Source organism: Nannobrachium achirus (genome assembly GCF_963921795.1).
Source record: "Nannobrachium achirus genome assembly, chromosome: 11".
Classification (NCBI taxonomy): domain Eukaryota; kingdom Metazoa; phylum Chordata; class Actinopteri; order Myctophiformes; family Myctophidae; genus Nannobrachium; species Nannobrachium achirus.
Genome location: NC_137820.1, coordinates 1,023,911 through 1,041,696, shown reverse-complemented (window position 1 = coordinate 1,041,696; position 17,786 = coordinate 1,023,911). Strand labels below are relative to the sequence as shown.

General features: G+C 42.3%; 1 protein-coding gene across 1 annotated transcript in view; it reads left to right on the top strand.

The window, feature by feature from the left end:
• Positions 1-17,786, top strand: part of duox (dual oxidase) — a gene marked incomplete at its 3' end in the record, with an annotated part of 95,405 nt that overhangs the window by 11,349 nt on the left and 66,270 nt on the right. Inside the window, exons 5-9 of the mRNA XM_080736220.1 lie at positions 2,883-3,049; positions 10,183-10,243; positions 11,962-12,058; positions 15,140-15,230; positions 17,542-17,644. Coding sequence (XP_080592346.1) covers positions 2,883-3,049; positions 10,183-10,243; positions 11,962-12,058; positions 15,140-15,230; positions 17,542-17,644 — 519 coding nt within the window. The remainder of the gene's footprint in view (positions 1-2,882; positions 3,050-10,182; positions 10,244-11,961; positions 12,059-15,139; positions 15,231-17,541; positions 17,645-17,786) is intronic.

Below are 17,786 nucleotides of genomic sequence, written 5' to 3'. Positions count from 1 at the left end.
TATTTCTTTGCAAATCTTTGAATTGAATTTCAAAGCAAACTTTTGTAATTCAAATCTCTGCTTCTGGAGGGTCCCTGGAACAACATTATTTTAAGATAGGGGTCCACGGCCAAATATGTGTAATTTTGGGGGTCCTTGACATGAAGAATTTTGAGAACTTCTGATTTAGAAGAAGGATTTAGAAGACATTTATAGAATTTGGTCAAAAATATTCAAAGACTTCACGAATTTTTCAAAAATAGCAGATCTACAAGCTTGCATCTGAGCTTCTGCTATTTACTTTTCTCTTTTTTTTAGATTGTAATCAGAGAAAAGAAAAGATGAGTGTTAAAATGTCTTCATTTACTGCTTTCTATTGTTTTAGCCATTTTAGTATTTTGATTTCAGTGCGTGGGGGCATGCAAACAAGGCAATGTCTTTGTTACTATTTACACCAGCTCCCATAAGTCACATCTGCCCATGAAAGACTGTTGTGTATCTTGGGAATGGGCTTTTTGTGTCTAAAAATACATATTTAGCCACTTGCATGCATGGCCCCAACCCAATTACCTATTAACCCACACCCAATTACCTATTAACCCACACCAAATGACCTATTAACCCACACCCAATTACCTATTAACCCACACCCAATGACCTATTAACCCACACCCAATGACCTATTACCCACACCCAATGACCTATTACCCACACCCAATGACCTATTAACCCACACCCAATAAACTATTAACCCACACCCAATGACCTATTACCCACACCCAATTACCTATTAACCCACACCCATTGACCTATTAACCCACACCCAATTACCTATTAACCCACACCCAATGAACTATTAACCCACAACCAATTACCTATTAACCCACACCCTATGACCTATTAACCCACACCCAAGTACCTATTAACCCACACCCAATGACCTATTAACCCACACCCAATGACCTATTACCCACACCCAATGACCTATTAACCCACACCCAATAAACTATTAACCCACACCCAATGACCTATTACCCACACCCAATTACCTATTAACCCACACCCATTGACCTATTAACCCACACCTAATTACCTATTAACCCACACCCAATGAACTATTAACCCACACCCAATTACCTATTAACCCACACCCAATGACCTATTAACCCACACCCAATGACCTATTACCCACACCCAATGACCTATTAACCCACACCCAATGAACTATTAACCCACACCCAATTACCTATTAACCCACACCCAATGACCTATTAACCCACACCCAATTACCTATTAACCCACACCCAATGACCTATTAACCCACACCCAATGACCTATTACCCACACCCAATAAACTATTAACCCACACCCAATGAACTATTAACCCACACCCAATGACCTATTACCCACACCCAATGACCTATTAACCCACACCCAATGAACTATTAACCCACACCCAATGAACTATTAACCCACACCCAATGACCTATTAACCCACACCCAATTACCGATTAACCCACACCCAATGACCTATTACCCACACCCAATGACCTATTAACCCACACCCAATGACCTATTAACCTACACCCAATGAACTATTAACCCACACCCAATGAACTATTAACCCACACCCAATGACCTATTAACCCACACCCAATGACCTATTAACACACACCCAATGACCTATTAACCCACACCCAATAAACTATTAACCTACACCCAATGACCTATTAACACACACCCAATGACCTATTAACCCACACCCAATGAACTATTAACCCACACCCAATGACCTATTAACCCACACCCAATGAACTATTAACTCTTTGAGTTCCAGCGCCCTCTAGGGGCCAAAGAATGCCAGCGCATCTCTCATAGGCGAGCGCTTTAGCTTCCAGGACTTCACCTTCCAGGACCTGACGTGCTCACGTTCATGCACGGCATGGAAATGTCCCGGATGAAGATGCTAACAGAATGGCTATTCCCATTTTGTCATCTAAAAGATCATTTTTGGGCGATTTCGCCGTAAATAAACCTCGCGCCGCTTCCCTAAAACACAAAAAAGAGATATAAGCCTTTAAAGATGCGGTCTTTCATTGGATTAGGCGGAGATTGGCGATTGCGTTCGCAAATTACGGCCGGCCGGGAGGTTGCTAGCTTTCGGCTAGTAGCTAGAAAAATCAGGCCAGGCTTCAGAAGGCCTCTTATCATTTTATTCATTTAATTAAATAAAGCCGAACTACTTCGGGATCGGCACACTCGTGTACTCATCGGAAGCGGCGCCGAACATCGGGTGAACATTGGGGAGCTCAAAAATGTATTTTAAACCATTTTTAATGGAATATATCGTCGGACAGAGTAGAACGGCTAGCTGGCTAGCGGCTAGCGAGCCAGGACCACCCACGACTCTACAAGCAGCTCGGGGTAAGTGAATTAATAAAAAAAAGATTGTATTGGATTGAAATAAAGCCGAACTAGTTCGGGATCGGCACCAGATGAGTTAACCAATAAACTATTAACCTACACCCAATGACCTATTAACCCACACCCAATGAACTATTAACCCACACCCAATGAACTATTAACCCACACCCAATGAACTATTAACCCACACCCAATAAACTATTAACCTACACCCAATGACCTATTAACCCACACCCAATGAACTATTAACCCACACCCAATGACCTATTAACCCACACCCAATAAGCTATTAACCTACACCCAATGACCTATTAACCCACACCCAATGACCTATTAACCCACACCCAATAAACTATTAACCATAGCCAATGAGAACATGTTTTTCTCTATTACAGAGTTGGGTAACCAATCAGAACATGTTATTCTCTGTGTTACAGAGTTGGGTAACCAATCAGAACATGTTATTCTCTATGTTACAGAGTTGGGTAACGCGTGGGCCAATGAAAACCTGTTCACGGCTGCTGAAGGAATTCTCTGGTTTCGCTTCCACAACTACATCGCCGCCCGCCTCCAAATGGAGCATCCTGATTGGTCGGACCAGAAGCTCTTTCAAAACGCCAGGAAGCACGTGGTGGCAACGTTCCAGGTACACACGCACGCACGCACGCACGCACGCACGCACGCACGCACGCACACACACACACACACACACACAAACACACACACACACACACACACACACACACACACTGACCTCATCTGCACCTGGGGTTGCATCATCACACACACACACGCGCACGCACACGCACATGCTCTCATGCACGCACGCATGTATGCACACACACACACACCTACACTCTGACCTCACATGCACCTGGTGTTGCATCAACACACACTCACACACACACACACGCACCCACACACACACACACACACACACACACACACACACACACACACACACACACATACACACATACACACCTACACTCTGACCTCACATGCACCTGGTGTTGCATCAACACACACTCACACACACACACACACACGCACCCACCCACACACACACACACACACACACACACACACACACACACACACACACACACACACACACACACACCTACACTCTGACCTCACCTGCACCTGTGGTTGCATCAACAGGTGTGGAGGAGTTTCAGTTGTTGTTGTTAATAATAAGTGTTTTTTACTAGTAAATGTATCAATAGAACAATGTAGAAATAATCGGATAAGTCTTTATTCAGAATGTTACCTAATGATTAAAATATAATAATAATAAGTGTTTTTTACTAGTAAATGTATCAATAGAACAGTCTTTATTCAGACTGTTACCTAATGATTAAAATATAATAATAATAAGTGTTTTTTACTAGTAAATGTATCAATAGAACAGTCTTTATTCAGAATGTTACCTAATGATTAAAATATAATAAAAACTAGAAAAGAAAATTTCTAAGAAATTTTAAGTGTGCCTGCAGCTCGCTAAGTCTGTGCAACCTTGTGTAGCGGTTGGTGTTAGCATTAGCGGAACATAGGGTCTATTTTGGAATTGAGGGAACATAGGGCTGGGGGAAACATAGGGTTGAGGGAACATAGGGTATAATAAATTGTTAGGGAGTGAGGGAGCATAGGGCTGAGGGAACATAGGGCTGAGGGAACATAGGGCTGAGGGAACATAGGGCTGAGGGAGCTTGAGCATGACCCCAAACCATCCACGCATCTGTATGACAAACGGTTCATGAGATGTAGAGGCACTTCCTGTTTGGCGAAGGGCACTTACTGTTACAGAGGGGGCGGGGCTTAATCAATTACAGCTCATCCCTATTGGCCAGAAAAAGACCAAAGTTGTGTGTGCATTTTAAAGTTTAAATCACGTTGCTAGGCAAAAGTATGGCAGAGTTATGTGGCGCCAAAGTTTCTGGGTTCTGAGTCCCCCATTAAAAGTCAATGGGGGTTTTTGAGCGTAGTTTTTTACGAATTACGTTGCCATGGTAACGCGGATCGGAAAGAAAAGTAATAGCACACCATTCCCGGCCGAGCCGCACATTTTGATGTATATATTGCGGGGGTGGCGTAAATCTTGCGGCAGTTATTACGTGCCGAAATTTCCCCCATTCTAAGTCAATGGGGTTTTTGGGCGTCGTTTTTTGCGAATTACGCCGCCATGGTAACGCGGATCGGAAAGAAAAGTAATAGCAACCTATTCCCGGCCAAGCCGCACGTTTTGATGTATATATTGCGTGGGTGGCGTAAATTGTGCGGCAGTTATTACGTGCAGAAATGTGCAAGAACATGACTGACTGACTTACTGACTTACTTACTTAAGTATGGCGGATTACAATAAGTGTTTTGCCATTGCATTGCATGGCAGGCACACTTAATAAGTGTTTTTTACTAGTAAATGTATCAATAGAACAATGTAGAAATAATGTGATAAGTCTTTATTCAGAATGTTACCTAATGATTAAAATATAACTAGAAAAGAAAATTTCGAAGAAATTTTAAGTGTGCCTGCAGCTCGCTATTTGTGTGCAACCTGTGGGACCACCTACTGAGTTTGAGACCAGTAATGTGTTGGGAAGTGGAGTTATGAATGTTTAAAGCCCAGCCAATTGGAAGACAGAGGGGGCGGGGCTTAAACAATTACAGCTCATTCCTATTGGCCATCTAAGTACACACAGCAAGTTTCGAGATGGTACCATGCTGCAAACTGGAGATATAGCCGTTTAAAGCTCAGCCAATAGGAAGCTAGGGGCGGGGCTTAAGAGGGGGTGGGGCTTAAGTAATACGTCCCTATTGGCCGTTTAAGTCCAGACACCAAGTTTCAAGACTGTACCATGCTGTGAACTGTAGTATTGGCTGTTTAAAGCCCAACCAATAGGAATACAGAGTGGGCGGGGCTTAATTACAGCTTATCCCTATTGGCCGGAAAAAGACCAAAGTTGTGTGAGCATTTTAAATTTTAAATGACGTTGCTAGGCAAAAGTATGGCAGAGTTATGTGGTGCCAAAGTTTCTGGGGTTTTTTTCCGAGTCCCCCATTCAAAGTCAATGGGGTTTTTTGCGCGTAGTTTTTTGCGAATTACGTTGCCATGGTAACACGGATCGGAAAGAAAAGTAATAGTACACCATTCCCGGCCGAGCCGCACATTTTGATGTATATATTGCGGGGGTGGCGTAAATCGTGCGGCAGTTATTACGTGCCGAAGTTTCCCCCATTCTAAGTCAATGGGGTTTTTTGGCGTCGTTTTTTTGCGAATTACGTCGCAATGGTAACGCGGATCGGAAAGAAAAGTAATAGCACCCCATTCCCGGCCGAGCCGCATGTTTTGATGTATATATTGCGGCGGTGGCGTAAATCGTGCGGCACTTCTAAATCGTGCGGCCGAAATTCTTTGGCGACATTATGTACTTACTTACTTACTTAAGTATGGCGGATTACATTAAGTGTTTTGCCATTGCATGGCAGGCACACTTAATAATAACTAGAAAAGAAAATTTCTAAGACATTTTAAGTGTGCCTGCAGCTCACTAAGTCTGTGCAACCTTGTGTAGCGGTTGGTGTTAGCATTAGCGTTACATTTTTTAACATTAGCATTTTTTGCATAAGCTTTAACATTATGGTTCTTCATATGACACCACCCACATGTCTGTACGACAAACAGATCACGAGATAAAGGGTCACTTCCTGTTTGGTGAGGGGCATTTCCTGTTTGGCGAAATAGGCCCCAATTAAGGTTAATGACTCTTAATCAAGTCATTTGATGACACCCACGCGTCTGTACGACAAACAATTCATGAGATATAGGGTGACTTCCTGTTTGGTGAGGGGCACTTCCTGTTTGGCAAAATAGGCCCCAATTAAGGTTAAGGACTCTTAATCAAGTCATTTCACACCACCCGCGCGTCTGCACGACAAACGGTTCACGAGATAAAGGGTCACTTCCTGTTTGGTAAGGGGCACTTCCTGTTTGGCGAAATAGGCCCCAATTAAGGTTAAGGACTCTTATTCTTGTCATTTGACACAACCCGCGCATCTGTACGACAAATGGTTCACGAGATCAAGGGTCACTTCCTGTTTGGTGAGGGGCACTTCCTGTTTGGCGAAAAAGGCCCCAATTAAGGTTAAGGACTCTTAATCAAGTCATTTGATGCCATCTACGCGTCTGTACGACAAACGGTTCACGAGGTAAAGGGTCACTTCCTGTTTGGTGAGGGGCACTGGAAGTCAGCCATTTCGACTAATTAGTGGCGTTTTGGCACATTTTTGGCGCACTTTAACGACAGTTTTTTGAGAAAAAATTGTTTTGTGAGAAAAAAATTGTTTTGTGAGAAAAAAAGTTATTTGAGAAAAAAAAAATTGAGAGAAAAAGTTTTTTGAGAAAAAAAAAATTTTGAGAAAAAAAAAAATTTGAGAAAAAAAGAATGAGAAAAAAGAATGTTGAGAAAAAAAAAATGTATGACACCAGCCGCGAGTCTGTACGACAAACGGTTCATGAGTTATAGTTTTTTGAGAAAAAAAATTTTTTTTTGAGAAAAAAAATTTTTTTTTGAGAAAAAAAAATTTTTTTTGAGAAAAAAAAAATTTTTTTGAGAAAAAAAAATGTATGACAAAAAAATTTGAGAAAAAAATTTTTTTTGAGAAAAAAACTTTGAGAAAAAAACTTTTTTGAGAAAAAAAAAATTTTGAGAAAAAAAAATTGAGAAAAAAAAATTTTCTAGGAAAAAATTTTAGAAAAAAAATTTTAGAAAAAAAATTTTAGAAAAAAAATGTTTTTGAGAAAAAAAAATGTATGACACCAGCCGCGAGTCTGTACGACAAACGGTTCATGAGTTATAGTTTTTTGAGAAAAAAAAAGTTTTTTGAGAAAAAAAAAGTTTTTTGAGAAAAAAAAAGTTTTTTGAGAAAAAAAATAATTTTGAGAAAAATTAAATTTTTTGGGAAAAAAAACATTTTTGAAAAAAAGATTTTTGAGAAAAAAAAAATTTTGAGACCCAAAACGGGGTCATGCTCAAGCTCCCTCAGCCCTATGTTCCCTCAGCCCTATGTTCCCTCAGCCCTATGTTCCCTCAGCCCTATGCTCCCTCACTCCCTAACAATTTATTATACCCTATGTTCCCTCAACCCTATGTTTCCCCCAGCCCTATGTTCCCTCAATTCCAAAATAGACCCTATGTTCCCTCAGCCCTATGTTCCCTCAACCCAAAAATAGACCCTATGTTCCCTCAGCCCTATGTTCCCTCAGCCCAAAATAGACGGTGCCATGGCATTGGTCCGACATCTCATTGCTCCGATGTCCCATTAAGGGCGTCTTACTGGGCAAGGTCACGCCATCTCTCTTGGCCACCAGTCTTGGCCATATATGGATTCTGTTGGTGTGGTTCCCCTAACAGGGCATCATCTGGGAATACCCATAAGTGAACTTTATCCTTTTATTATCCTTTTAATATATATCGGACCAGTTACCCATATATGGAGATCCCTGTTACCCATGCATTCACAGATATGGCCTTAATAATGATGACATCAGGGATCTCCATATATGGGCATATAAAGAGTTAGCATTCTTCAGGTTAACATTCACCAGGTTAGCATTCACCAGCATCGGCAGGTCAGCATTCACAAGGTTAGCATTCACCAGCATTCAAAAGGTTAGCATTCACCAGTGTCGGCAGGTCCGCATTCACGGGTTAGCATACACCAGCGTTGGCAGGTCAGCATTCACCAGGTTAGTATTCACCAGGTTAGCATTCAACAGCGTCGGCAGATTAGCATTCACCAGGTTAGCATTCACCAGGTTAGCATTCACCAACATCGGGCGAATGGGGCGTCAGAACAATGAGACATCGGAAACAATGCCATGGGGGACTGAGATTTTTGGTCTGAGGGAACATAGGGCTGAGGGAACATAGGGTCCTATTTTGGGATGAGGGAACATAGGGCTGAGGGAACATAGGGCTGAGGGAACATAAGGCTGAGGGAACATAGGGTTGAGGGAACATAAGGCTGAGGGAACATAAGGCTGAGGGAACATAGGGCTGAGGGAGCTTGAGCATGGACCCAAAAAAACTTGTTTTTTGAGAAAAAAAAATTTTTGAGAAAGTTTTTTGAGAAAAAAAAATTGAGAGAAAAAAAAATTTGAGAAAAAAAAATTTTTTGAGAAAAAAAAAAAGTATGACACCAGCCGCGAGTCTGTACGACAAACGGTACATGAGTTATAGAGGCACTTCCTGTTTGGTGAAGGGCACTTCCTGTTTGGCGAAGGAAGCGTCAATTAAGGTTAAGGACTCTTAATCAAGTCATATGATACCAGCCACAACTCTGTACGATAAACGGTTCATGAGATGTAGAGGCACTTCCTGTTTGGCAAAGGGCACTTCCTGTTATAGAGGGGGCGGGGCTTAATCAATTACAGCTCATCCCTATTGGCCGGAAAAAGACCAAAGTTGTGTATGCATTATAAAGTTTAAGTGACGTTGCTAGGCAAAAGTATGGCAGGGCTATGTGGCCACAAAGTTTCGTTTTTTTTTTTCGGAGTCCCCCATTCGAAGTCAATGGGGGTTTATTGGCGTAAATTGTGCGGCAGTTATTACGTGCAGAAATTTGCAAGAACATGACTGACTTACTGACTTACTTACTTAAGTATGGCGGATTACAATAAGTGTTCTGCCATTGCATTGCATGGCAGGCACACTTAATAAGTGTTTTTTACTAGTAAATGCATCAATAGAACAGTCTTTATTCAGAATGTTACCTAATGATTAAAGCATTAAATATACTATAAGAGTATTGCAGAATAAACCCTGCTTCGCCCAAAGTGGTTAATGCATCGTTTTTGCATTTTTGCATTTTGTATTAAGAATTATAATCTACAAATAAAAAGATAACACAAGTTCTGAAAGAATTGAAGTGGCGTAAATAAATAGGTAAGGATAACGTCTCTCTCAGTGGTGATTATGGACTGATAGGAGACTAAATAAATAGGTAAGGATAACGTCTCTCTCAGTGGTGATTATGGAGTGATAGGAGACTAAATAAATAGGTAAGGATAACGTCTCTCAGTGGTGATTATGGAGTGATAGGAGACTAAATAAATAGGTAAGGATAACATCTCTCTCAGTGGTGATTATGGACTGATAGGAGACTAAATAAATAGGTAAGGGATAACATCTCTCTCAGTGGTGATTATGGAGTGATAGGAGACTAAATAAATAGGTAAGGATAACGTCTCTCTCAGTGGTGATTATGGAGTGATAGGAGACTAAATAAATAGGTAAGGGATAACATCTCTCTCAGCGGTGATTATGGAGTGATAGGAGACTGACAGGTTGATCTGCCACCGACACGGAGCGGAGGAGGAGGAGACATATCAACCTGGTTTACAGACACGCTCTTAAGAGCAACGTTTAGTTGTAAATGTCGCTGTGTGTTTGTTTACATGGCTGCCATGTTGGATACGGCGTGCAGCCTGAGTGCAGCAGGTGTTCTGAGCCTTTGATTAGCCAGCGGTCTGTTATAGAGAGAAGCGGTCTGTTATAGAGGTCTGTTATAGAGAGAAGCGGTCATTATACGGATGTAATTCACCGCTGATTTCAGCGCTTGACCAATCAGAATCAAGCATTCAACCAAGCCGGGGTAATAACAGAAGTATAACGTATGGAAGAGTATGGATGTTAGTATTATTATTATTATTATTTACAGCTCACTCATAAGAAGTTCCATTAAAGAAACTAAATTGATCCTTCATGTTCTCATCAGAATATTGCCGTCTATGAATGGCTTCCTGCTTACCTGGGCAAGCAGCTTCCTCCATACCCAGGTCAGTGTGTGTGTGTGTGTGTGTGTGTGTGTGTGCGTGTGTGTGTGTGTGTGTGTGTGTGTGTGTGTGTGTGTGTGTGTGTGTGTGTGTGTGTGTGTGTGTGAGAGAGAGAGAGTGTGAGTGTTAGAGATAGAGAGAGAGAGAGAGAGAGAGAGAGAGAGAGAGAGAGAGAGAGAGAGTAATGCTCTCTTGACCACAGAGCTGGGTGCGGTGAGATGATGTCATAATGATGATGTCATCAAATTGTCCAGTCAACAGGATGATGAGTCTACATGGTTCTCATGTCACGTACAGACCTGCTTCTCAACCTGAGGGTCGGGACCCCCAGATGGGCCCCCACATGACCCCCAGATGGGCCCCCACATGGGCCCCAGATGGGTCCCACATGACCCCCATGCAGATGGGCCCCCACATGGGCCTGTTCTAGCGCCACCCTGAGGTCCATTTTAGCAAAAGACATTTTTGGCCACACATCGCTACACAGTATCTCTAGAGTCATGTGATCGCCATCCTGATTGGCTAAGACTGGCTTCTAAAGTTTGCAGGATTGGTTTTGAACACAATGCCTCAAATCATGAACACAGCGTGCAACGTTATTATTATGCACAGATGAAGAAATGCCACTTTAAATATTTCAGTTTAGACAGTGTGATATGGTGATATGTACTGGTAGTGTCTTCAGGCCAAGGACCCCTTAGTTGAGAGAGAGATGAAGCAGGGACCCCCACACACTCTTCATAGATTCCATATAGTTTCATCGTTTGACAGCACAATCATCAATTTGTGTTTTCAGATATTTTACCACTTGAGCCGTCATTACCTAACATAAACTTAACCTTTTACTCTGTACTTGGTCTGCTCTTTTTCCCCTGTACACCAAACCTCGTGTTTAGCCGATCTACAAGCTCACATGATCTACAATCCTTGTTGATCTGCTATTTTTGGCTACAGTTCTCAGAATATGGACACTAGGGTTCAAGTTGTTAATATAAAAAAGGATTAGAAGATTTGGAGGACCCCCAGGGGTCCTGGACCCCCTGTTGAGTAGATATTAGATCACATCATTTAATATGGCGTCATGTACAGGTAGTGCTGTGTAGACACTAGATAATATGGCGTCATGTACAGGTAGTGCTGTGTAGACAATAGATAATATGGCGTCATGTACAGGTAGTGCTGTGTAGACAATAGATAAAAGTGTTAATTCTTAATGATCTCATCATAACGTTGATAAGAGAGCTGGTTGTTCTGGTGTTAAACAGTGTTTGCTGTGTTGCTAAGCTGCTTCTTCAGCAGAACAGAGGTGTTATGGAGGTGTGGAGAAACAACCGCAGCGGGTGGGGTGTGTTTTGGGTGTGGAGCAACACTACTGGGAAGTATAAGAATAAAACTGTTTGTGGAATTAGTTTTTGTGCAACAAGCTCCAATGAAACAAAAACAGAAACATGTCAAGTAGAGGCAAAATCTAAGAACTCTGCACGCACGCACGCACGCACGCACGCACGCACAGACGCACGCACGCACGCGCGTGCGTCTGTGTGTGTGTGTGTGTGTGTGTGTGTGTGTGTGTGTGTGTGTGTGTATTTGTGTACATTATCATATAACATTGTGTGTGTGTGTGTGTGTGTGTGTGTGTGTGTGTGTGTGTGTGTGTGTGTGTGTGTGTGTGTGTGTGTGTGTGTGTGTACAGTATCATATAACATTGGTGTGTGTTGCAGGTTATCAGAAGTTCGTGGATCCAGGAATCTCTCCTGAGTTCCAGGTGGCCGCATTTCGCTTCGGGATGTCCATGGTCCCCTCTGGAGTCTACATGAGGTATGTCCTTATATGGTCATTACATGATGTATGTCCTTATATGGTCATTACATGAGGTATGTCCTTATATGGTCATTACATGAGGTATGTCCTTATATGGTCATTACATGAGGTATGTCCTTATATGGTCATTACATGAGGTATGTCCTTATATGGTCCCCTCTGGAGTCTACATGAGGTATGTCCTTATATGGTCATTACATGAGGTATGTCCTTATATGGTCATTACATGAGGTATGTCCTTATATGGTCCCCTCTGGAGTCTACATGAGGTATGTCCTTATATGGTCATTACATGAGGTATGTCCTTATATGGTCCCATCTGGAGTCTACATGAGGTCAGTCCTTATATGGTCATTACATGAGGTATGTCCTTATATGGTCATTACATGAGGTATGTCCTTATATGGTCATTACATGAGATCAGTCCATATATGGTCATTACATGAGGTCAGTCCATATATGGTCATTACATGAGATCAGTCCATATATGGTCATTACATGAGGTCAGTCCATATATGGTCCCGCCAGGGGTTTACATGAGGTATGTCCTTACATGGTAAATATATAAATGGCTTGACACGTTGATGTTTGGCCTCGGCACGATGACTGATAATAATGATAATGAATACCTTCTCATCCCGCGAGGGAAATTCAGATATCGCAGCCCAACCCAGCTGCTTTTTTTCTCCAGCTTACCCAGCTGAACCCGGTGCTGCTCACAAGGAGCGCGGGGGGAGGGGAGCAGTGATAGCTTAGCCTGACACTTCAGTCCGCACATCAACCACCCCTTGCTGGTGGGTCGTGTGTAGTGTGGACTGAAGAGCGGGCGCTTTGAATGGGCCAATCAGGGTTGTATGATTGGGGCACGTGGTAGGCTGCTCCGGTCCCAGCCCCCTCCAAACAGAGCTCTTGAGCTCACGTGAGACTCGCTCGTGGACTCTGATTGGTGTCCTCTGCCCACGTCTCACGTGGGCAGAGGACACCAATCAGAGTCCACGAGCGAGTCTCACGCGATTGGTCCGTGAAAACTGTCATGGCAGAGTCAGACTCGACTCGTATTATTTTAATAAACGATGCAATAGTGCCGTTTCATCACGTTTTAATACCATTTTTCACTAACGTAAACATGCAGACATATAATATGTTATGAGAAATAACGTATTTTTGCAATGTCACGCCACGTCGCCGTCGCGCGTGTGTGTGTGTGTGTGTGTGTGTGTGTGACGTCAATAGGCTTCAGCCCCCCCCCCCCCCCCCTGAGCCGAAATAGAATGTCTGCCCTCAATTTCAGACTCTCTTCCTCACGTAGTGTGGTGTGAGTCGGACGCTAGCAGTCAGGCAAGTGATAGCTGGAGCGGGGGATCGTACCTGCGACCTCTGGGGCCTCCGGAGTCCTAGGTGTGGACACTAACCACTCAGCTATCACTACTCTGAACTGGCCAGTGTTGGGTAACGTGCGTTAGTAATATAACGCATATTACTAATATATTACCGAAATGCGGTAATGACTAATATAACGCCCTACTAAAAAAAACATCGGTAATATAATGCAGTAATGATAACTTATTTACTGCATTACTTTCCGCGTTACCAACCAGGGTCCCGTCGTCCCGTTTTGAGCCAATATGGTACGGATTTTTGTCGTGGGATCCATACCTCCTGTGCCTAAGCTTTCAGCCTTCTCTCAAGTTTTGTTTCTGCTGCGCTGCTGCTGCCCCGCACAGAGCGGCACTGATACGCAGGGACGTGCAGAGAATGTTAGAGAGGCAGGGGCTGACATTTCTAAAAGGGCCTTTTGGTGGACAATGAATGCAGCCTTCAGCCTCTAAAGGCTCTAACCGAGTCCAGGTTAAAGAGCTATTCACTTCATCTCTGTGTAGTTTTCTAGCTATCACCTAAATATACATAACAAAGCCTAGGTGATAGCTAGAAAACTATAAAGCTGTGAAGTGAATAGCTCTTCACCCTGGACTCTGATAGATGCTTTCAGTTATGGTATGGAAAGAGGGCATTTGCATATCTTTTACCATAGTAAAAAAAAATGCATTCATGGTCTGAAGAGGGCACTTTTTAGAGATGGATAAAGGGGCAGGGGCTCAAGCCCCCTTTGATGTCTATGCGTGCACATGCCTGAGCCACACACTGTGTGGTGGTGGGCAGCAGCAGGTGGAGTGCCTGGAAACCATTGCGCACAGCGAGTCAGCGCGCCCAGGTGTTTAGAGTTATTATTAGCCTAGTAAGCTACTAAATTCCACAACATCAACAACTGAATAGAAAAGCTAAAATGAATGCATTACTGAGAACTATCAAATGCCTGGTTTGACAGCATTCAGCAGGTTGACTGTAGGCTGCTTTGGTGGATGGTTTTTCCAACGCACGGGCTGTCAGATAAAACATGCCCAAAACAAGAGCTCACATAACGTAACGTCAGAAACACTGAACACCCCAGCAGCACGCAGCAGTGTCACACAAAGCATGTCAGGATATATGGAATTATTGTTCTAATCTGATAAATCCGATCATTTTCGTTGTATAGCAACTGGGTGTCAATGTACAGGGATACTGGACATCTGGGCAGCTTGATGTAAAATGTGCTCTTTTGTCCAAAATGTTAACTGAGTTACTCAGGTTTGTGTCTTGTTGTCAAACTTGTCATGTCATTATAGGCCACATTTAAGAAGGTATAGGTCTATTGTGTTTCATATGAATAAACAGACAGTAAAATATAAAATAAAATAATAAAATATATAAAATATAATAATAAAATATCTAGATAATTATTTGTTCAATTTGAGCGTTTATTTTATTTTTTTTTACCAAAAAGTAAAGTAATATTAATATATTACTCCTACTCGGGGGGTAATATGTAACGAAATGTATTACTTTAAAATCAAGGTAATATGTAATCAGTATATATTACTAAAAAAAGTAACGCTACCCAACACTGGAACTGGCAACATACTGACTGAGTGGTTAACATCCCTAGGGTTGTGCATGTGTGTGTGTGTGTGTGTGTGTGTGTGTGTGTGTGTGTGTGTGTGTGTGTGTGTGTGTGTGTGTGTGTGTGTGTGTGTGTAGGAACAGAACGTGTCACTTCAGGAAGACGGTGAACCCAGACGGCAGCTTGTCTCCTGCCCTGCGCGTCTGTGACAGCTTCTGGAAACGACACGTATGTTATCACATGTTCAACAACATACAACTACACTACACTACACTACACTACACTACACTACACTACACTACACGTATGTTATCACATGTTCTACAACATACAACACTACACTACACTACACTACACTACACTACACTACACTACACTACACTACACTACACTACACTACACGTATGTTATCACATGTTCTACAACATACAACACTACACTACACTACACTACACTACACTACACTACACTACACTACACTACACGTTATCACATGTTCTACAACATACAACACTACACTACACTACACTACACTACACTACACTACACTACACGTATGTTATCACATGTTCTACAACATACAACACTACACTACACTACACTACACTACACTACACTACACTACACTACACTACACGTATGTTATCACATGTTCTACAACATACAACACTACACTACACTACACTACACTACACTACACTACACTACACGTATGTTATCACATGTTCTACAACATACAACACTACACTACACTACACTACACTACACTACACTACACTACACTACACTACACTACACGTATGTTATCACATGTTCTACAACATACAACACTACACTACACTACACTACACTACACTACACTACACGTATGTTATCACATGTTCTACAACATACAACACTACACTACACTACACTACACTACACTACACTACACTACACTACACGTATGTTATCACATGTTCTACAACATACAACACTACACTACACTACACTACACTACACTACACTACACTACACTACACGTATGTTATCACATGTTCTACAACATACAACACTACACTACACTACACTACACTACACTACACTACACTACACGTATGTTATCACATATTCTACAACATACAACACTACACTACACTACACTACACTACACTACACTACACTACACGTATGTTATCACATGTTCTACAACATACAACACTACACTACACTACACTACACTACACTACACGTATGTTATCACATGTTCTACAACATACAACACTACACTACACTACACTACACGTATGTTATCACATGTTCTACAACATACAACACTACACTACACTACACATTTGCAGACATCCCAACTTTGAGATCACCATTTCCGGGATGTCCCACGTGCGCGTGCACCCGTTTGCAAAAAATATATTTTTTATGGTTAAAAACAGTTAAAACGGTTAAAACGGTTCTGCACGGCGGCGGAACCATTTTAGGCTTAATATAATGGGGTTAATGTATAGCATGATGTCTTCTTACCTTTTTGGGAGAAAGTTCTGTCACTCTCACAGTGAGTGCGTCGCACAGGCTGACACAGCTGTATGTCCAGTTGTATGTCCAGTTGCAGTATGTCCTGCAAAAAAGAATCGACAGTACTGTTATTTTATTCATATTAAGCAACTTGCCAAAACCTGTCTGTTTAATACGAGCTGATTCCGCGCTGGAGAACCCTCTGCATCTGAGACCAGTGGTTGGTCACTTTTAGATGCACACATCTTCCACAGCGAATTACACTCATTTATTTGCCAGATTGGCAGTTTGACGGTGAATGAGAACGCATCGCGAGTTGCAGATCCGGTTCTAGACCGGATCCAGACGGATATGACAGGTATTTTCGGGAGCACTAAGCAGCCGGGATTTCCGGGAGTTTAGTGCCACTCGCGGGTGTGCGGGAGGAGACGCTGATTTCCGGGAGACTCCTGCAACCTCCGGGAGACTTGGGATGTCTGTGTTTGAAAATGTTTTGAATAACATGTTCAACAACATACAACACACACTACACAACATGACACAACATACCATAACACATCACCATATGACACAGCACAGCACAATAACGCAACCTGGTCAATCGCTGAAATCAGCGGTCTGATATTGAGTTGTCAGGCTGTGGGGATTGTTATTTCTGGAGAACGACCGTGGAGACAGTCGTTATCCCAGATCTGATTCACCCAGCAGGAATGCAGGGACTCCATTTCCCATGATCCTTCGGGAGATGCAGTCATCCTGGTAGGCTTTCCATTCAAACCAATGCCAGAAAGGTTATCTAGGATTCTACACCCAGATCATCCAAATCCTCCAGAGATGTTTTCTTTTCAACAGATCATAACTAAGTCACATGTTTTCTTTACAGAGCGAAAGAAGATATCATTGTTGGATTATAAACATCGTATACACAGACATCGTGCACAGTCTGTGACTTCTGTGGCCAGGCTTACTGGCCAGGCTACCTATCCAGTCTAGTGTTTTAAAGTGCCTGTCAATCATTGTGCTTCAACAGAGCCCCAATGTGAGGTCATCTCAGGACATTGATGACCTCATCATGGGTATGACATCACAGATCGCTGAGAGAGAAGACAATGTGGTCGTGGAGGATCTGAGAGGTATTTAATAACACTTCTGATATTAATTAATTATTATAATAACACTTCTGATATTAATTATTATAATAACACTTCTGATATGAATTAATTATTGTGGGCTCGCCTGAAAGGCGAGAGCACTATGTTATCCTCATTATTTTTA